Genomic DNA, 20,920 nt, shown 5'->3' with positions numbered 1-20,920 from the left:
TAAAAAACCCTACTTTTCTCCCAAGAAAACCACACTAATAAGGCCTACTTAATACCAGTACCTTTGACATTAAGTTGGGCCGAGCAAAAGTTTTTTCCAACTTCGTTGCTAGCTTGGCAGGTATACTGGCCAGAGTCTCCTTTGCCTGCTCTCAGAATTCTCAGGTGAGCTGTGTTTGCTATAAAGGTAATATTATAGTTTCCTCCAGTTCGGATCTCTCTGCCATCTTTTGTCCAGGTGACATGTATTGGCTGGGCTCCAGTAACATGACATTCAAAATCAGCACTTTCTCCAGTAGGAACTTCCATGGATGCAGGTGTTATATCAAAGAAGGGAGGTTGCTTGGGTTCTAGAAATTAAAAGTAACAGCAGAATACTGATTGCTTTGTATTCTCACTGAAAGAGCCATCAAACGTACAAACGTACAACTGAAAGAGCAGTTCACGTACAAAGAACAAAACATTAGACCGTGCTTTCAATATAAAAAGATTCAAGAGCAAACGAACCTGAGACTGTGAGCCTTGCGCTAGAGGTAGCAGTTCCAACGGCATTGGTAGCTGTGCAAGAGTATTGTGCAGTGTGACTCATCTCAGTTTGAGACAGCTGGAGAATCGCTACATTATCTACGAACGAGGTTTGCACATTATGGTCATCTCTTAAAGGTACACCATTTTTATACCAAGTCACACTAATAGGCTCTGAGCCATTTAGACGACAGGTAAATTTAACTGGTAAGCCAACAGTTTGTTCAATGTCCTTTAATTTCCTTGCAAATGAAGGCGGAAGTTTGCGCGCTGTAAAAAAAAACAACCAAGTATGTAATAAATGTTTTGTGTGGAATTTTTCTATACTGAAAGTTTTGCAAGAAAGAGCTAAAAAGAGTAGTTTTGAACAAGCAAACGTAATAATCACCTTGAACTGTTAAGAGAGCCTTTGTAGTTGCAGTTCCTACACTGTTTTCTGCTTTGCAGATATATTCTCCGCTGTCATTGTTATCCACTTTGTTAAAAACTAGAGTAGCAACATTGTCTCTAAAGAACATTTTATACTCAGGACTAGATCTTAGTTTTGTATCTCCTTTGTACCAAGACACTGTAATTTCTGGTGTTCCAGCAACTTGGCAATGTAAGGTTGTATAATCTCCAACTGATACTTCCAGAGGTCCCAAGTATGTAACAAAATAAGGAGGTTCTAAAAAAACCCAAATAGTTAGAATGAGTAAGGAATATTTATACATTAGGAGTGACGCTCTGATAAGAATGATGAAGAAAAATTAAACAACATGGTAACACACCTAATGTAGATACTAGTGCTTCACAAACATCCCCTCCCGCCTCGTTCTCAACATGGCAAGTGTATTCTCCTTCATCATCTTTTGTACTATTGAGAATTTCCAAAATGCAAGATTTTTCCGTTGTGATGATGCTGCATTTTTCAGACTGAGTTATGGTTTTGCCATTCTTCTTCCATACAACCAAGATTGGGAGGCTACCAGTGTATGTGCTTTCCAGAACTATGGATTTTCCTGGCTCAACACAGTGATCACTCAATTTCTTCACAAACACCGCTGGTTCTAATGAGCAATAAGAAATCGAAAATATTGAGTGCAACTGTATGGAGATGTATATATTTTAGAGAAAAAAAGAGAAATTTCAATCTGTACAAACCTTTTACAGAAAGATGTGCAGTACAGGATGCTTTTCCAGCATCGTTAGTCACTAGGCAAGTATAATCTCCGCTCTGAAGCGGACCAACTTCAAACAACTCCAGTTCTGCAACCGAATCCTCCACATAGACGTTACATTTATCCCCTGGCACCAGTTCATTGACCCCTCTAAACCAATTCACCTTGAATGGAGGGGTTCCTCTGATAACGCTTGTGAAAGTTACACTTGTGCCTGGTAAAACATCCGAGGGTTCGGGCTTCTTCACAAACGAGGGTGGTTCTAAACAATTTTTTTTTTTTTAAAAAGTAAAGTCAATATCAAATAAACCTGATCTTTACATGTACAATTTGAAGATGAAGAGCAAAACATTTTATGTCGGAATGAATAGTTTCCCCCAAAATATGCCCAGAAAATTAGAGACACTTCCAAGACAGACAGACTGTTATATAGAAGAGGATTTACGGCAAAGAGCTAACTGGCCGTCAGATACTGACCTTGTACGTTCAATACAGCCCTGCATTCGTCAGACCCGGCTACGTTAGTAGCTTTACAGGTGTAACTTCCCGTATCTGATGAGGTCAGTGAATTCAGTTGCAAAACACAGAGGTTATCTAAAAACGTGATTTGATGTTTTTCTCCACTAACTATCTTTTTTCCATCTTGAAACCAAGCGATTGAAATAGGTGGCGACCCAGATACTTTACACTCCAGAAGCACCGAAGAACCCAGCACACCATTTGTTTCTTTTAATTTTCTTGTGAAAGAAGGCGGAATGATTCGATCTGTGTAAGAAAACGTAACAAATCCACAGCGGTTTAAAAGGCAGGAGCATTTCCCAAAGAAAAGCTTGGCGAAACGCAGAAGAAAAACTACCGAACCAACCTAAAACATCAACTGAGGCTGTGCAGCTGCTCTTTCCAACGTCGTTCTGCACTGCAAAGGTGTACAAACCGCTGTCTCCCTTTTCCGACTCGAGAATTTTAAGCGTAGATACTTTGTTGTGGAAGGTAATTTTGTATTTGTGGCTGCTTGTCAGTTCTTTCCCATCCTTAAACCAGCCAACTGAAAGTTCGGGTGTGCCCGCCACTTTGCACTCTAAAGTGCAAACATCTCCCACCGTCACTCTCATTGGTTCTGCCTTCTCTACAATGATTGCCGGCTCTGGAAGGAGATGTGAGCAACAGTCATTGTAAACAACTCATCTTACTCGCTAGCTTTCTATACTTTGTACCACCGCATTAGTACAAATAACTGTTTTGACTGTATTTAATACAAACTGCATTGCAATCTGTCGAGTCAGGGGAGTTTATGAAACTTCCTTTTGCCCACCGTTTGTCTGTTTCTCTTACACTGTAAGTAGTTTGGGGGCAAGGACTATTTCTTACTATGTATTTGTGCAGTGCCTAGCACAATGAGGATCTTAGTTGGGGACTTTAGGAACTGTCCTAATATAAATAAAATAAATAAATAAATACAGAGGAAAAGAATAGTACGGACTCCACATCTGACCATGTGTGTAAGACAAAGAGGTGACATTTTCTCCACTCGGTTTCATTAGGCTCTTTCTCTCGGACCTTGACTGGGCAGAGGATAAAAGTTATGAACAGTGCCAAATTATGAAGTGGTTTCCTGACCAATAATAGTTGGAGAGAAAGAGGCGGTCAGTTTCATTTCAGTTTCAAAATCACACTCAAAAAGGTGTGTTGACCCCATATGTGACCTAGCCTCCTGAACTTTATAAAGATGGGTAGGGAATGCATAACTTGGTGCTTACTTTACCTGTTCATTCCCTCTGAAGCATTTGGCATTGGCCATTGTCTGGAGACAGGATACTGGGCTAGATGGACCTTTGGTCTGACCCAGTATGGCCATTCTTATGGTCTTTTGGTTGCAGGTATTTCCCCAATCCCCCCACGCCCCACCATCACCTTTGTTACCAACCTAGAACTGTTAAGGTAGCCATACACTCCCGAGTTCCAGCATCATTGCTGATCTGACAGATATATTTTCCCGCGCTGCCTGGTTCTGTATTTGCCAGCTGTAGAGTTGCAACGTTGTCCACAAATGCAATCCTAGTGTTTTCACTTTCTCTAACGACATCTTCCTTGTCTTTAAGCCACTGGACAGAAATTGGCTGAGAGCCTTCCACTGTTGCTTGTAATTCTACTGGTTCACCAACCACAACTGAGACACTGTTTATTTTCGTCACGAATTTTGGTGGTTCTGAACAAGAAACATGTGATTGTAGTAAAGATCCCCAGCATTCGCGTAAGAAACTACCAATAAGCATCTTCTGTGCGGGACCTGACACAGATTCTGTGCAAATAAACTCACCTTTCAGTTGTACTGCGCAAATGCAAGAGTCACTCCCGACCTCGTTCTGTGCTTTGCATTGGTATTCGCCAATGTCTGAGGCGTCGACATTAAGAATGTGAATACTCGCATGGTAATTTTTGGATGTAACCTTGTACTTTTTACTGCTGCGGATTTGTCTCTTATCTTTATACCACATGACTTCGAATGGGGGCGTTCCAGAAATTTCACATTCAAGACTCACATCAGTACCTTTGAGCATGTCTACCGGGGAAGGCTTCCTGCTGAAAACAGGAGGTTCTACAAAAAGAAAAGCAGTCGGCATTGTTATAACGTTATTTGGCTATACGTAACGAACGTTAAAAGGATTCTTACAATGTTACCACAGTAGCAGTAAGATTATGTTCTATGGGGAAAACCCGTGGAATGGATTTGTATTCTCCGGATTTTCTGGGCATATACTGTAATGAGCTCTGTCTATTTTGGAGGCTGACAAGCAAACAGATACGTGCTTTTGTAGCAACTCTTTTAGCGAATGTATACAAAGAAAACAACAGTGTTACAGAATAGGAGCTACAGCATAGGAGTCCGATATGGCTCAACGCAGTAACACCCAATACCGTTGTGTACAATTAAAATTAATTAGGTTCCTGTTTCTGATCCTGAAAATTTCAGCGCCATGAGGCAGCCAATTTTAGGATTCTGAGAGTCACGGTGCAACTGAAGGAATAATTTCGGAATAGCCTCCACACCCGTGAAGGATGGAGTAAGGGTAAGATATTTAAAAAGTCTTGCCCATGCCCCGATGAAATATAGTAGAACGTGGCGAAAACTGGACAGGAAGAAAAAGGCCTCCCCAGAAAAAGAAATAAGCAACGTTCACTTGGGAATGTCTGAGTGGAGAATCACCGAAAATTAAGTACAAACTAATATGGGGAAGAATGATTTCTAACCTTTCACTATAACCTTAGTACTGCAGCTCGCCCTGCCAGCAGGATTGTGAGCTTCACATATGTAATCCCCACTGTCTTCAGTACTGAGATGGTTCATTTCAATCACTGCCACAGAATCACTGAAAGACATCCTGAATTTTTCACTGGCAATGATCTCATTGTCATTTCTGTACCATACCACTCGAATTTCCGGAGATCCACTTATTTTGCATTCAAACCGTGCGGAGTCACCGCGTTTTACTACTTTTGATGCTTCTAGCTTCTTAACAAACTTTGGAGGTTCTATGAAACCAAAAAAAAAGAAAGTGGAATAAATAGGGGAGAAAAAAGAGTGATTTCAGAATTAATATTAAAAATAAAGAGAGAGAGAGAAAAGAATAAATGAAATAAATCCGATACTAAACCTGAGTTAAGAGTTTCTAAATTCAAGAATGCACAAAAAGAATTAGCTTGGAACTATTTATAAGAACGATACAGGGCTCGACAAAAGACAGACAAGATGAGAGCAACAGAAAACAAGTAAATGTGCACACCTGTTACCAGCAAGGTTGCAGTACAAGAATCGCTACCAACGTCATTGGAAACTTGGCAAGTGTAGTGTCCACTCTTTGAAACATCCACCGAATAGAGAGTTAAGAAACCTGTTGACCCTTCTATCCCAATAAAACAATTAGCTCCAGATACGAGTTCCAAATCTTCTTTAAACCACTTTATTGCAAACGGAGGCGTTCCTTTCAACACAGTCTTAAACTCCACCACAGAATTCGGGACGGCTTGTTGGTTTTCAGGTTTTACTAGGAAGCTTGCTGGCTCTACAGTTTTCAAGGGAAAGAAATGTTTGTTTAAATCCTCGGCAGAAGGAATCTTTGAAAACCAAACCAAGTAAACAATCAAGAACACTAAGAATTCTAAGTACTCCTTAAAGAAAATGAAGCCTCACATAAAGATCAAAAATTATATGGTAACTGTTCGCAATATTATTCCAAGATGTAAGATAGCAATTATTTTTTAAAAGGTGTATTTTTCAATATCTACTATAGTTAAGAGAAGACGTAAAGAGTTCCAAACCTTTTACTGTTAAGACGGTGCTGCAAGAGTCACTCCCAGCAATATTAGTTACGCTACACGTGTAATTTGCAGTATCTGCCAACTCTAGTTTAGAAACCTCCATTGATACGGTATTCTCATGGCATAGGCTCCTGTATTTTGCACTATCATGTATTTCTCTTCCATCCTTATACCATTTAGCAGTAATGGGGAGTGAGCCAGAAACCTTACACTCCATATGAATAGACGATCCCAGAACTTGATCCATTTTCGTTAACTTTTTGGTAAATGATGGAGGGATTGTTTGATCTGCCCAAGAAAATGGCAAAAACAACAGTTAACGTCCTGCACCTCAAATTACCTTCCGATATTTGCGAAGCTATTATATTTTTTCCACATAGAAAGGAAAATGCAACGGAGCAAAATACAAACCTAAAACTGTCAAAACAGCTTCACAGGTGCTGCTTCCAAAATCATTTTCAACCTTAAAAGCGTATGTACCACTATCCTCCTTCATTACCGATTCAATCCTGAAACTGGCCACGTTACTGTCATAGCTCATGGTATAATATCTACTGGGCAGAAGCTGTTTGCCATCTTTATACCATTTCAGTCTGAGTTCTGGTGTTCCAGCCACAGTACACTCCAAGGTCACTGGGTCTTTTTCAGTCACTTTAACTGATTTAGTCTTTTCTATGATCTGAGCGGGTTCTGCAGTAAGAATTAAAGTGCAGATTCGTTATAGTTCTATCTACTGGTGAGTACGTGTCTTTTAAATTACTTCTACAGAATAAGCCTGAAAGTACATAGCTCACAAACCTTGTACTAAGAGCAAGGCAAAGCATTTTTCAACTCCTGACTCATTCTTTGCCTGGCAGGTGTATCTCCCCCTGTGACCAATATCAACATGTTTTATTTTCAGTGTAGCCACATTGTCCTCGAACGTGATATGGAAGTTCTCATCTTCCTCGATAATTTTTTCATCTTTTATCCATGACACTGATAAAGGATGAGCACCCGCTACTGTGCATTGAAAAACAGCGGAACCCTTCAAGACGGTAGCGACGTTTTCTATCTTCTTTATGAAGGAAGGTGGTTCTGTGTTTTACGGAAAGAAGCCACGATAAAAGATATTGTTTAATCCTTGTTAAGATACTAAAAAGTAAGCAAGAAACTGAATGTTGGAGTTTTCCCCCTATCGTGGTAACTGAACTGACCTTTCAAACTGACTCTTGTGCTGCAAGAACAACTACCCCCATCATTGGATATAATGCACTGGTATTCCCCAGCATCTGAAAAATCGCAGTTGGTTACAACAAGGGTGAATACAGATTCCTTGTCGCTCATGGCGTATTTTTTGCTGCTGAGAATCTCCTTGTTATTCTTCAGCCATGTCACTTCAAATGGAGGAGTACCGGAGACTTCACATTCCAGAATGGCATCAAAACCCTTCACTACCTCAGCAGGTTTCAACTCCCTTATGAATGTGGGAGGTTCTATAAAAAAAATCAGGAGGAAAACACATAGCAGCTTAGGAAAACACGAAAAGAAAAAAAAACACGCATGACTGACAAAAAAAAAGAGGTGGGTGGGAAGGCTAATAACTAACCTTTCACTTTCAGTTCAATGCTGCAGCTCTCACTACCCGCGTCGTTGTGAGCTTCACAAACATAAATCCCACTATCCTCTATTTTCGCACTGGCTACTTTGAAAGTGGCAAAACCGTCTACAAATGCAATGCCATACTTAGCAGGGTCCGTTACTTCATTCCCATCCATATACCAAGTAACGTGGATTGCGGGCGTGCCTGCTACTTGGCATTCGAAACTGGTGGATTGTCCTTTTCTCAAAACTACTACGGGACTAGGCTTCTGAATAAACCTGGGTGGTTCTAAATATGAACAAAAAGGCAAGACTTTATTTACTCAATTTGCATTCGAGAAATATTTCTTTTATAATAAAAAAGAAACAGAACCCATGAGATTAAAAAGGCATAAAAATGCACACCTTTCACAAACAGGGCTGCTTTGCAAGTTGCTGTCCCAACATCATTGCTTATTTGACAGGTATAGTTCCCTGAATCAGAAGTCTTTGCTGCAAAGAGCTCTAGCACACTTGACGTGTCATCCTTCCAGACAGAGCGAGTAGCTCCTGAGAGAAGTTCTTTGCTATCTTTAAACCACTTTATCTGCATAGGAGTGGTACCTTTCACAAGAGCTTTGAACAGAACTCTAGCATTAGGTATAACATCTTGTGACTGTGGTTTTTCAACAAAATACGGGGGTTCTACAACAAACAAAAGAGGGGAGGATAGAGAAGAGTAGAAGAATCATTTTATGATCAAAAAGTCCAAAATAATAAATTGAAGGTCTTGTGCTTGCGAAAGAATAAGAAGCTCAAACCTTTGACTGTTAAATATCCACTGCATTGGTTACTTCCTGCTTTATTTGTTGCCTCACAAGTATAAGATCCACTGTCTGAACCTTCCAGCTGGTTGATTTCCAGGAATGCAGTATTATCATGAAAAGAATATTTGTATTTTTCACTAGCCGTTATCTCTTGGTCGTCCTTGTACCACTGGATACTTATAGGATGTGAACCAGACACTATGCACTCTAAGTGAATGAAAGAACCCTTAATGCTGTCCATTTTCTTTAGCTTTTTTGTGAACTTGGGCGGTATGATAAGATCTATCCAAAACAGTAAAAGCAAAGTGTTAGCTCATTTGGCCATAGTGCTAGTTCTGCATCAAAAAAGTAAAGCACAATAATATATTTTACATCTCGCCTCCCCCCCGGAAGAGAGACACGATACAAACCTAGCACATTAATGCTTGCGGTACAGCTGCTGCTTCCAACATCATTTTGAACCTCAAAAGTGTATTCTCCACTATCTTTCTTTTCCGTATGAACTATCTTTAAGACGGACACTTGATCTGTAACACTGATTTTATATTTCGGGCCCAAAGTCAACTCTTTTCCATCTCTGAACCATTTGGCTGCAATGTCTTTAGTGCCTGAAAATCTACACTGCAAGGTTGCTGGGTCTCCCTCAGTGACGTCAATTGACACGGCCTTGTCAGTTATTGTTGCGGGTTCTATGATAAATAAAGGGATACATACGTATATGTTAATAGGATTTTTTAATATTCACCGTACACATTAATGTGCGATAGTTTTAATTCTCTGAAAACATTCAGTGCTGAACCAACCTTTCACTGTTAGTAAAGCAGAGCATCTTTGAATTCCCGCATCATTTTTAGCCTGACAGAAATATTTCCCGTCATGCTTCACTTCAATAGACCTGACAAGGAGAGTGGCCACGTTGTTCACAAACGTCATTTTGATATTGTTATCTTCAATGACGTCGTCGTTATCTTTCAGCCACGACACTGTGATGGGCAAAGAGCCCTTCACGGCGGCCTGAAACACAGCGGAGCCTCCTCTCAGAGAGCTGATGTTTTCAATCTTCTTCACAAATTGCGGGGGTTCTATTGGGAGAAAAAACAGACTCTTGGTCAATGTCAGCTGGAGGGCAGAACGGTGTGAGGTAGACGAACATACTTCAGCTCTATTTCCCCGACTGATACCAACCTTTTAGGGTCACCCCAGCGCTGCAGACGCAGCTTCCTACCGCGTTAGTTACTCTGCACTGGTATTCACCAACAGCGGAGGCATCAAACCTGAAAACGTGGAGGCTAATCAATGAATCCTCAATGCTTATTCTGTGTCTCCTACTGCTTCTGACAGGCTTGTTGTCCTTCAACCAAAATACTTCAAATGGAGGCGTACCCGACACCTCGCACTCCAAAGCAACGTCAGAATCCTTCAATACTTCGATGGGCTCAAACTCCTTGCAAAAATAAGGTGACTCTATAGCGCAAGAGAGAGATTGTGGTTTGTATTAATTAAGCATTGGAAACTTTTAATGATGCAACGAACTTGGAGCGGGAATTGGGGCCGGGGGAATTTGACACAAACCTTGGACTGTGACAACACTACTGCAAATATCTTTGCCGGCATCATTTTTGGCCTCACAGACATATTCCCCACTATCTTCAATCGCCACATCTATAAGTTTGAGAGTCGCCTTGGAGCCCACGAAGGACATCTTGTATTTGGCACTTTCCTGAATTTCCCGGTCACCTTTGAACCAGGTGATTTTTATCTGAGGGGTGCCAGTTACTTGACAATCTAATTGCGCGTAATCGCCTGTCTTTAAGAGTTGTGATGGCTCTGGCTTCTCGACGAAGGCAGCAGGTTCTATGGATTTAAGATAGGCATTAAGAATACAGAAAGAGGTGAAGAGTGTAAAAGGCGACAATGGGCTAACTTCTCAGTTCACCGGCCCCTTGACGGCTGCGCCGGTGTGACTGAGAGCAGCCCAACAACTCAATAAGAAAGGGAATGCAAACCTTTCACAAACAAGTTTGCACTGCACACAACTGAACCAGCCACGTTGCTGACTTTGCAGGTGTAGTCCCCTGAGTCAGACGGCTTTACAGCGTAGAGTTCCAAGTAACTCGCTAAAGCTTCAGTCATAATATAGCAGGCTCCGCCGGTTTCCAGCTCACGGGCACCCTTAAACCACTGTATTGTGAGTGGCGGTGTTCCTTTTAAGGAACTCTTCAAACGCACCGTCGATCCGGGTGCTACTTCTTGGGACTCTGGTTCTACAACGAAGCTGGGTAGCTCTAAACGGGCGTTTAAAAGAAATAATTGCAATGAGTAAGAAGTGTAACCTGCGTAGTGGGGAAGAATGAATCATTAAATGACACATCAAGAAGAAAATACAAAACGATCTGCCAAACCTTTTACAACCAAAGTGCTACTGCTGTCTTTACTGCCCGCGGAGTTTGTAGCCCTGCAAGTGTAAATGCCAGAATCGTTCGTGTCTAGATGTTTTATTTCCAAAGACGCAGAACCTTCCGCAAACACTACTGTGTATTTGGCACCGGTAGTTAGTTCGTCGTCATGCTTAAACCACGAAACACACATTGGAAGGGAGCCAGAGATTTTGCAGTCCATGCGGCAGGAGGCGCCGACTACGCTGTCAACATTCCTCAATGGTTTAACAAAGAACGGAGCAATGGCTCGGTCTGTTCCGTACACAACAAAGAAAAAACAATACGTACAATGAGCATTTCAAGATGTAACCTGATTTCTGCCCCATCTGGGCTTTAAATCTGAACGGTGTTGTCCTTTGCAAAGAGCAAGATACCAACCTAACACAGTGAACGTGGTGGTGCACCAGCTGCGTCCAACATCGTTTGCAATCTCGAACGTGTACTCGCCACTGTCCTGTATTTCGGCGGTATAAAACTTTAGCTGGGCAACATTATTTTTAAAACTGATTCTATACTTTTTGCTGGAAGCCAGCGGTTTGCCATCTTTGAACCATTTCGTTTTTAACTCTGGAGTGCCTGCCACAGTATATTCCAAAATTGCTGGGTCTCCTGCAGTCACCTCAATCAATTCAGGTTTCTCAGTAATTTGGGCAGGTTCTATAACAGAATTAAACAGTTGTTATTAGGGTCAAAATGGAATCGCTTTCCATTATACGTAGAATGCTGCGAAGTTCAAGTGTTCCTACACGGACCTTTCACTGCTAATTCTCCAAAACACGTTTGACTTCCTGCATCATTCTCCGCCACACATGTATACTTGCCACCAGAACTAATCTGGACATCCGTGATCTGCAGCGTTGCAAGACCATTTTCGAAGGTCACTTTGACTTTGTTATCTTCTTTAATAATGTCTTTCCCCTTCATCCACGTTATAGAAATAGGAGCGGACCCCTTCACAACGGACTGTAAAGTAACTGTGTCTCCAACAAGTGCAGTAACATTTTCGACTTTCTTAATAAAAGATGGTGGTTCTATTTCGAAAGAAAAAAAACCTTACTTATTACTACATCTTTCCCAAGCCCTAGATGCAGCATATTAATGGTTATTTTAAAAAATCAACTTGCTCATTATATAGCATCAATGCACTGGTTAATTAGCTACATTGGGAGGGAAATTTTGGGATGGTGGGGGGGGGGGGGAAATTGCATTTCCAAGCTGGATAAGCGAAGGGTTGAACACATCACTTGACATAATGTGTTCAGTCACCACGTGGGTGGGGGTGAATTGTAACTGCATTGCTGTCACTTCTTGCAGCCTAGCATAAGATTTTGCACTGATAGCAATTCTAGTAAAATTTGCCTTCTGCTTTCCCTTCCAAATTCAGAAGCATGATGGCAGATATACACAAGATATAATGGTACATTAAAGAGAATAAGAAAACAGGGGGAAAACAATTAAGAAACAAGTTTTTAAGAGAGAAGATTTTTTCTACCTCTACAGTATGTTAAAAGAGCTTTCCTTTGCTCACTGACCTTTCAGTATGAACGTTGCACCGCAGAAGCATTTACCAACTTCGTTAGCTACAACGCACTCATATTCACCAACATCTGCACTATTAAAGGAAGAGATCTCCAGAAAAATAAGAGATTTCTGAGAGATTAATCTATATTTTTTACTGCTGCGAATCTGCTTCTTGTCTTTAAACCAGCTAATTTCGAATGGTCCAGTACCAGCAACCTCACACTGAAGTGTAGCGTTTGTTCCTTTCACTATCTCTGTCGGTTCAAGCGTTTTGATGAAAGAAGGGGGTTCTATAAAAGTATTAAAGCATCAATAAAGAATTAGCTACTGACACCAAAACAGAAAGTCATTTCTCAAACAAAATGGCCAGTGATTGTAAGAACAAACCTTTGACAACTATTTCAGTGCTGCAACTATCACTGCCAGCATCATTAACTGCTTCACAAGAGTAACTTCCACTATCTTCAACTTTCACGTCGAAAATATCTAGGACAGCTACAGAGTTGACAAATGACATTCTGTACGTATTACTCTCTCTAATTTCTTTGTTATTCTTGAACCACGTGACTTGGATTTCAGGAGACCCTTTGATTTTGCACTGAAGGTGTGCTGACTCTCCCGGTGTCAATAAATAAGATGGATCTACCTTCTTCAAAAATGATGGTGGCTCTAAAGGAAGATTTCAGAAAGAAAGAAACCTGAAATGTGAAGCTCTGAAAGACTGATTAAACACATTAACATTTAGAGGTGCTAACAGGAATCTCAACCAAGCCACAGTTCTAGTGATTCCTGTAAAAACACCACCACCACCGTAAACAAAGAGAGACCACATCCTCCTCACCCCGGAATAAACTAAATAACTTCTTGGTGAAAATACATGTTTATTTAAACAAAGAAAGAAAGATTAAAAACCCAAGAATAAATTAAAGAATTTCTTGGTAAAAAGAAATATTAGGCGACACGGAATACACTGAGAGTTTAAAAAGGAACATTCATTAATAACAGACAAAATAGGTTCAATGGAACACGGAGTACATACAGTGTCCTCTAAACACAGAATCCTGAGAGCAAGACTGACTAAGAACAGTTTACCTCTCGGTGGAATTAGACACCATCCTATGCATTCTATCGCCTGAATTTCTAGCCCGCTGATTTAATAGCTATTTCAAGAAATATAATGTTCAAAGTAGAGGAACAACTTTCTTACCTCTGATTGTGACAGTTGCAGAAGAGGAACTACTTCCAGCCTCATTCGAAGCCGTGCATACATAATGCCCTGAATCTTTAAGTTTAGCCAGGGGGATTTCAAGTGATGCTATTTTGTCTTCAAAATAAATTTTATAATCTTTGCCTGGGGGTATTTTGTTCCCATCTTTATTCCACGCTACTGTTACTTTCCTATCTTCATCTACTTGGCACTCCAGACGTATCTTCTTATTGATAGCAGACTGCACCGACTGTAACTCCTTAATGAAATGTGGCTTATCAATAATTACCATTTCCCCCTGGCAGATGTCAGCTCCAAACTTGTTTGAGGCTTTGCAAGTGTAAACTCCTCTGTCGTTTACTGTAACATGTTTAATCTCTAAAATATGCTTATTATCAACGGTTGAAATCTTCTGATGTTCTGAAGAAGAGATGGCAGCGCCGTCTCTCTGCCACACCGTGTCGATCACTGGAGTACCTGACACGGTACACAGGAACCTGGCATTTTTACCCACAAAAGTAGTGATCGATTCGGGTCTGGTAAGAAAGGTTGGAGGCAACGCTTCTGCAAAAAGAAATGGTTTCATGGTTATACTGGGCTGGCACCAAAGCCACTATTGTCTTTACGTATGCCAAGGGCAGAGAAAAGGAGGAGAATAGTTTGTCTTCGGACACATGTTTCAAATTTGTTTAAACTAAGGGTTGAACAATAAAGAAACCGAAAAGTGGAAAAATAATGAAAAACATTTTGACCGGCTGGACCGATATATAGCAATGACGAGTGTAGATCCAAAAGCCAGTGTTTCGTTTAGCAAGACTGGCCAAAATGCCAAATGCTTGTGATTCTGTTAATAATTTATGCTGCTTTCATAATTTAGCAAGTAATGACTGATCCAATAAGGAAAGGAAACTGAAAACCAACCCCCCCCCCGTACATTTAGATCACAGCAAAATATAGGGGGAAACCTATAAGATATAATAAATGTGTTGTTTTTGAGATGTTCATAAAATCCCGTAAACTGAGAATGCCTGTAAATATCTTTCATTCATTACAAGATCACTCTACCCAACCATTCAGTATTTACTGCCCAAGCACGGCGCCGGAATGTTAAATAGAGCAGAGTACAACTAGAAAAAGAATTAACGTAAGTATATAATGAGCACTACATCGAAGAAACTGGTTTCGATACAAATCTTCAAGACGACTGATGTCAGATATTAAAAATAATTTGAAATTATTCTCCCAGAGCTGAAGACATTGAATTCTTGCTCGATAGCTCAGAGACCACAGTGACTAAACAAATTAATTGGCATTTTTTAAAATGTATCTCCAGCTATAATTATCATCTGAAGGTTAAATTATGTCTTTATAAAATAATCATATTCTCAGTTTAAAGTGGATTTTTCCCCCTTTCCCCACCACATGACGTCTCGAAATCCTTTGAATCGATTATCAACCGCGAGATGGTTTTTCCTTCTCTGGATGCAGAAAACAAGAAAAGAAAAAACGAAGAAACAAAAATCCCTGACACTGGTGTTGACAAAATTCAATTATTTTCTGTCTTCACACCTACCAGACAAAAAGATAATATCTGGGCATGTGTGCAATATAATAACTCAAAATCCTAAAATAAGTGTTTTAAAATTATAAAGCAATGAAACAATCGGAGGATGTTAATGCAAAAATAAAATTAGCATTAAGATGCCGTACTTACCAGTCACCGTTAAAATAGCTGTAGAGCTTACACTGCCATACTGATTGGATGCTTTGCAGCTGTATTCTCCACAGTCAACTACTTGAGGTCTTGGGATTTCCAGCGTGGACACGTATTTCGTGGTATGGATGGAATACTTGTCGCCGTCATATATTTCTCGGCCAGCTCTATACCACTGGAATCGGACATTAGGAGCAGTCTCAATCTCACAGCTAAACTTGGCCAGGTGGTTCACGGCTACTTCCTGCGACTCGAGTCTCCTCCTCAGTATGGGGGCGACTAAGAATTGGAAGTACAAATTAATTCGAATACCCGCTCATCGGTATTTGTACCCCAAATAACTGTTAATGAAGTGACCAACTGAAATTAGATGGGTGATTTTACTAGCAATCCAAGGAAAGTGACTGTAAAGAAAACAAAACGACTGTCAACGATGAAAGCAGACTATAAGCAGTGCTAAACCTAGTGAATGGGCTACGTTGCAGTGCGTAATGAAATTAGAAAAAGGACTAAGACGTGATACTACTAGACACATGCGTAACAATGTGATATAGAAATATACCACGTTGTACTGGAACAGTGGAAAACAAAGCAGTGTATGAAACTTTGCAACGATTTAAAGACCTCTTGCAATGATGAGAAGGCTATAAACAAGAAAACCGATCGCCGCTTTGTGGATAATAGGATGGAAGAGTTGATGCATGCCCGGTTGAGATACTATTCACGGGGTCGGGTTTTTATCATTTATGGGACGAAAGAGAAAAGGCAACTAACTGTATTACAGAAAAGTGAAAAAGTGCGAATTACTTTAGGAAAAAGTGGGAAGGAAAAACGAATAATTGACAGAATGTCAAAAAAGACACGGGAAGTCGAGAAAGAACAGGGGCAAACTATGGTTAGTTCTGTGATTACATTAATGAAGTCTAATTACTTTTCATATCCATATCGATATGGAGATACAGATATATATGTTCTATTTAATTAGAAAATTAGTGAATATTAGGAGGCAATATTTTATCCCCATAATCCAACCTCTTTTTACAACTGTGAGTTTCGCTGATGTTGTTGTTTTTCCACCTTCATTCAGTGCCTCACAGGCATACTCTCCTTGATGCACTTCCGTGTGTACTTTGTTGATTACTAGTGTGTATGTGTCATGATCTTGTAAACACTTGAACTGTTTGCCTGAAGACACTAGTTTACCCTCAAAATACCAATTCACCTTTTTAACGTTTGTTATAATTGATATAAGACTTAAGCTATCACCTTCCTCTACAACAGTGTCTACAAGATTTCGGTGAATGACAGGAGAATCTTCTCTAACTAGCTTGTCCTCTGGCTTCGCTCCCTGAGTTATGAGAACCTCTCCACCATCTTCCTCGGATATTTCTTCCTTTTTCTGTTTCACTGTCAGTATCTGCACTGGTTTCTCCAATGGCACAGCTGCTAAAGCAACGTCGGCAGTGACTGCCGTTGAACCGACATCTCTGATCTGACTTTTGACAGCAACGGTGCTGACTGCTCGAGCAGACAAAAGCTGTTGCAGCTGCGCTTCAGATTCTGTGGTTATTTCAGCCTGCTGGGGCTCCAGCGCATCAGAAATAGGGCTCGCGGATTCCTGCTGCACTGGCTTATCAGCAACAGTAGCAGATGAGATTTCTGAGAAAGGTAGATGCGTGACAAACAACTTCTGAGGCCCAGTCACTGACATAGCTCTGGGCTGTTCTGCGATCAAAATATGTTTTTCTTCGTAAATAATCGAATACAAAGCAGCCTTTAGTTCAGTTTTCAAGCCAACTAACTGAGGGTATATTTCTTCTAGAGAGACTGTTATTTCTATGGGACTGGAACTCCCTGTAGTTATAAGATAGGTGCACATTGTATATTTAGGTTCCTTGTTGACTTTCACTGTCTTTACTTCAATATTTTGTATATCACTCAACCGTTCGGAAAACAAGAGATGTTGTTCACTAGTCATTGCAGCTTTCAGGACACTTCTGATCTGAGTCTTTATGTCTAAGCTACAACCCTTGGGAACTTGAACAACAAAGTGGTTTTCTTTGGAAAGGACTTCTCTTTCTTGTATTTCATGTACGCTCAGTGTCTCCTTTGGTTGCTTCTCTACCTTTACAGTTCCAGTTTCTAACCTCGTTAGTTCGACTGTATGTTCTTCCTTGAGAGGCTGCTTTTGTTCTAGTATTAATGGTAGCCTCACTGACTGTCCTTCTTGAATTCTTGCAGCAAAATCGTGTTCTGCGGCTTCTAGCAAATTTGCACTCTCTAGCGGAACGCTTCCTTCCTCGGTGCCGGCAGATTCTGAAAGGAATCCGGGTTCAGATTTCACCTCACCGCTCACGGTCTGAATCTCCTCAAGTGTTTCAACATGACCCAGGTCTAAAGCCCTGCTCTCAGTCATGCTCGATAGCTGCATAACTGTTTGAGAGTCTTCTTTTCTCAGGGCAGCTTTCTGTTCCTTTTCTGCCGCGCTGATGATTTGTTCTTTTGGCAGAGGTATATCCTCAGCCACTGTGGTAAGGCAGGTCGGTAGCTGAGGTTCAACTGTAGCTGTGGGGTGTAATCCTCCGGCACTGCTCTGAAAAGCTTCCAGTTGTTCCGCAGATAACCCGCTCTTCTCTTCTGTTGTTGCTGCCCGATTAAACATTTTTTCTTCTCTCTGGAAAGCCACGTGGGATACAGGTTTTTGAAAAGCCAGCATGTCTTCCTTGGGCAACACGTGCTCTGACTGGGTTGTCTGGAGATTGAGGGCGGAAGGGGGCTCTTTGACAGGCTGAATGCTAACTGCCCGATTCGGGGCAGGAAACTGACTAGCGCTTTCATAAGGGAGGGGGGTTTGTTCTTCTGAGACTAACGCGTGCAGCAACACTGGGGTTTTCCTAGAGACTGCTTGATCCTCGGGCAGCGCCACAAAACTAAAATGCCCTTCTCTAGGGAGTGTTGTTTGCCCATGTACCACGGGCAAATTCAATAGCTTCGCGCCTTCCTTTCCGGTTTCTACAGTTACTGTCCTGTCAAGTCCGGGGACTTGCTGCGCTTGCTCACCCGCGAGCTGCTGCTTCTCTTCTGTAACGAGAGCAGCTTTTACAAGCCTCTCCTGCACCAATGCTCCTTTTTGCTGAGCTGCTGACGGGACAGCAAAGGCGCCCTCTTTTAGAAACATCCTTTGGGAATCAGTCATAGGCACGTGTAACTCCGCTGGCGATTCCTGTACTGGTTTCGCTTCCGCCGGTAAATCCAGGGCGCCGAGCTCCTGGGCGTGAGCTTCGCCTATTCGCTGCTGTTCCGCAGCTAAGGCCAGTTGAAATTCCTTCTTCTCGCCTTCCAGCACCAAGAGACCCTTCTGGCGCGTAGGCATTTCTAGCGCGAAGGAAGTTTCTTTAGGCAGCTCCTGGATGTCTTCAACTCTGGCGGTGTGTAACAGCTGCTGGGGTTCGCGGGCTGAGGTCCCGGCCTGCGCCCCTGCGCTCGGGAGAGGCACCGCGGTGCTCGCGGTCACTGCACTCTGCTCTTCAGCTACTACAGAGAGAAAGGTCGATTTCTCTTCTCGGGCCGCCTGCAGCGCAACCCTCTCCAGGGGGTGACTCTGCAGTTCCTTTTCTTTGTCGTGCTGGCCGCTTTCCTCTACTACTGGCAAACAAATAGCGGGGCCCACGTGGAGTTCAGAACCGGGCAACTCAGCTACTGGGGGGCTTTTAATTGGCTCCAGACATGGCTCCAGCACGCTCGGGTGCTCCAGAACCTCATTCGTAGTGAAAGCTGCTGGAGAAAGCTGCTCTGCAGTTGAAACCCCCGTTTCTGCTGCCTGAGGAGATACATCGAGGCTCTCGGCAGCCTCAGGAGACTCCAGCACTGCAGCTTGCTGAGCAAGAACCGTCTCCTGCTGCATGCTAGCGGCGGAGTGAGAAACCTCAAGCAACGAGTCCACCTCTTCGCTATGTACCGAGGGCCTGCCCTCTGTCCCGATTGTATACAACACTTGCTGGTCCCGCTGCCCACCCTCACCTGGCAATTTAACAGCATATAAACGAGACTCGGTAGTCAGCTCACTTACGGTTTCTTTGTACGATTTCGTAAGATGTTTCTGAACGACTTTCTGTTCCTTATACTGAAACTCAGCAGCCGTGTCCAATACAAGCAGTTCTGCAGAACAAGTGGCTTCCCCAAGGGGATTTATGGCTTTACAGGTGTATAACCCACCATCATCTCTCTGACACTGATGGACCGTTAATGAACCTGAGCCGTCAGGATTGTGAACCACAGTGTAGTATACATTAGAGAAAATCAGGTGATTTCCCTTAAACCATTGCACCTCGGGTACAGGTTCTCCAAGCACTGTATATTCAAATACAACAGGGAGACTCTGAACACACTGAACAGGTTCCACTTTCTTCACAAAGCAAGGGGGGGAGGGATTTGTTTTCTTTTCTAAGGGTTTCTTCACCTCTAGTTCTACCACCGATTTTTTGTAGACTTCTCCAATCTCTTTTGGTTTCACCTTTAGATAGGCACTGCATGCAGTCTCTCCATACTTATTACTGACAATGCACGTGTACTCACCCTCATCTTCAGATTTTGTATTGAGAATGATAAGACTATAATCACTACCATCAAATACAAATTTGTGATCCGTGGAAGAGGTTAACTTCACTCCATTAAAGAACCATTGGATTTTAGGTATTGGACTGCCAGTAACAGTAACTGAGAGTCTAGCTACATCTCCTAGACTTGTTTCAACATTAGAAACGTGTTTGAGGAAAACCGGGACGCTGCCCTCTTCCGTTTTCATCTCTAATTTACTAGAGTAAACTGAATTTTCAGGCATAAATTCAAGTGTTTTATCTCTATCAGACAACTGAAGGCCGCTGCTGTAACTTTCGATTCTTTCTTCCTCAGTAGACACAAGAACAGAACTAGAAAAGTCTGTATGGGAAAAAATTATTTAGTTTTACTAAAACGTTTTGCTGAAAACTTCTATCTAGTAATCACTAGAGAACATGAATGAAACAGGTCTGTTAGTGTAGTTATTTTTTTTGTTTACCTTGTAGCATTCTCAATACCATGAAACATCTTAACAATGAACCTGAACTCCTTTTTCTGTCATAACTCAAACTATAAGATTCCACTAAACTGAGAGCCATATCATTCTATCATTTTTTATAAACAACTCTCCGTTTAGATCAATGGGGAGAATTGTTAAAATGCTGATGGAACCATATGGCCCAAATATTTTTGTACAATTCATTTAATTTAGAAAATATTAATATTTCAGTTATTTATTCATTTTAACAAGTACAATCAAAGTTGTGCATTTATATGCATATTTTATATGTACAGATTAATAAACAATGATGTAAAATTTATGAAAAGGATCTAATTAATCCACCACACTAAGAAACCTTATACTCTGGTCTCAATTGCATTGGCTTAACTGGGAGCCATATGGGACACTGTCTTTGATTGTTTCCTGTTATATCTAGATACTTCCGGGGATACAATAAAGCTATGATGCTAAGTGTCACAATTCCTTCAATATCCAGAGAGAAGGCTAACTCTGTTTCCTGGGTTTTGTGGATTAAAGAAGATCCCTCATTTTAATTTAATGTCTATGTTATGTTGTTGTACTTTGTTTTAGCG

The 20,920-nt window shown here is 41.4% G+C and overlaps 1 protein-coding gene across 1 annotated transcript in view; it reads right to left on the bottom strand.

Annotated features, from left to right (window-relative positions):
• TTN (titin) overlaps nucleotides 1–20,920 on the bottom strand; it is a 321,905-nt gene that overhangs the window by 239,795 nt on the left and 61,190 nt on the right. The window contains exons 45-75 of the mRNA XM_075069826.1: nucleotides 16,301–20,206; nucleotides 15,269–15,547; nucleotides 13,555–14,118; nucleotides 12,735–13,016; nucleotides 12,359–12,637; nucleotides 11,579–11,857; nucleotides 11,205–11,483; nucleotides 10,791–11,078; nucleotides 10,395–10,673; nucleotides 9,961–10,242; nucleotides 9,574–9,852; nucleotides 9,192–9,470; nucleotides 8,799–9,077; nucleotides 8,383–8,670; nucleotides 7,988–8,266; nucleotides 7,590–7,871; nucleotides 7,198–7,476; nucleotides 6,800–7,078; nucleotides 6,413–6,691; nucleotides 6,002–6,289; nucleotides 5,467–5,745; nucleotides 4,934–5,215; nucleotides 4,002–4,280; nucleotides 3,609–3,890; nucleotides 2,550–2,828; nucleotides 2,162–2,449; nucleotides 1,668–1,946; nucleotides 1,295–1,573; nucleotides 913–1,191; nucleotides 507–794; nucleotides 62–349 (exon numbers count right to left, since the gene is read on the bottom strand). Of these exons, the coding sequence (XP_074925927.1) occupies nucleotides 62–349; nucleotides 507–794; nucleotides 913–1,191; nucleotides 1,295–1,573; nucleotides 1,668–1,946; nucleotides 2,162–2,449; nucleotides 2,550–2,828; nucleotides 3,609–3,890; nucleotides 4,002–4,280; nucleotides 4,934–5,215; nucleotides 5,467–5,745; nucleotides 6,002–6,289; nucleotides 6,413–6,691; nucleotides 6,800–7,078; nucleotides 7,198–7,476; nucleotides 7,590–7,871; nucleotides 7,988–8,266; nucleotides 8,383–8,670; nucleotides 8,799–9,077; nucleotides 9,192–9,470; nucleotides 9,574–9,852; nucleotides 9,961–10,242; nucleotides 10,395–10,673; nucleotides 10,791–11,078; nucleotides 11,205–11,483; nucleotides 11,579–11,857; nucleotides 12,359–12,637; nucleotides 12,735–13,016; nucleotides 13,555–14,118; nucleotides 15,269–15,547; nucleotides 16,301–20,206 (12,630 nt within the window). The remainder of the gene's footprint in view (nucleotides 1–61; nucleotides 350–506; nucleotides 795–912; nucleotides 1,192–1,294; nucleotides 1,574–1,667; nucleotides 1,947–2,161; nucleotides 2,450–2,549; nucleotides 2,829–3,608; nucleotides 3,891–4,001; nucleotides 4,281–4,933; nucleotides 5,216–5,466; nucleotides 5,746–6,001; nucleotides 6,290–6,412; nucleotides 6,692–6,799; nucleotides 7,079–7,197; nucleotides 7,477–7,589; nucleotides 7,872–7,987; nucleotides 8,267–8,382; nucleotides 8,671–8,798; nucleotides 9,078–9,191; nucleotides 9,471–9,573; nucleotides 9,853–9,960; nucleotides 10,243–10,394; nucleotides 10,674–10,790; nucleotides 11,079–11,204; nucleotides 11,484–11,578; nucleotides 11,858–12,358; nucleotides 12,638–12,734; nucleotides 13,017–13,554; nucleotides 14,119–15,268; nucleotides 15,548–16,300; nucleotides 20,207–20,920) is intronic.

This window comes from Chelonoidis abingdonii, chromosome 10 (genome assembly GCF_003597395.2).
Source record: "Chelonoidis abingdonii isolate Lonesome George chromosome 10, CheloAbing_2.0, whole genome shotgun sequence".
Lineage (NCBI taxonomy): Eukaryota > Metazoa > Chordata > Testudines > Testudinidae > Chelonoidis > Chelonoidis abingdonii.
The sequence above is the reverse complement of the archived record's forward strand: the minus strand, read 5'-3'. Positions and strand labels throughout refer to the sequence as shown.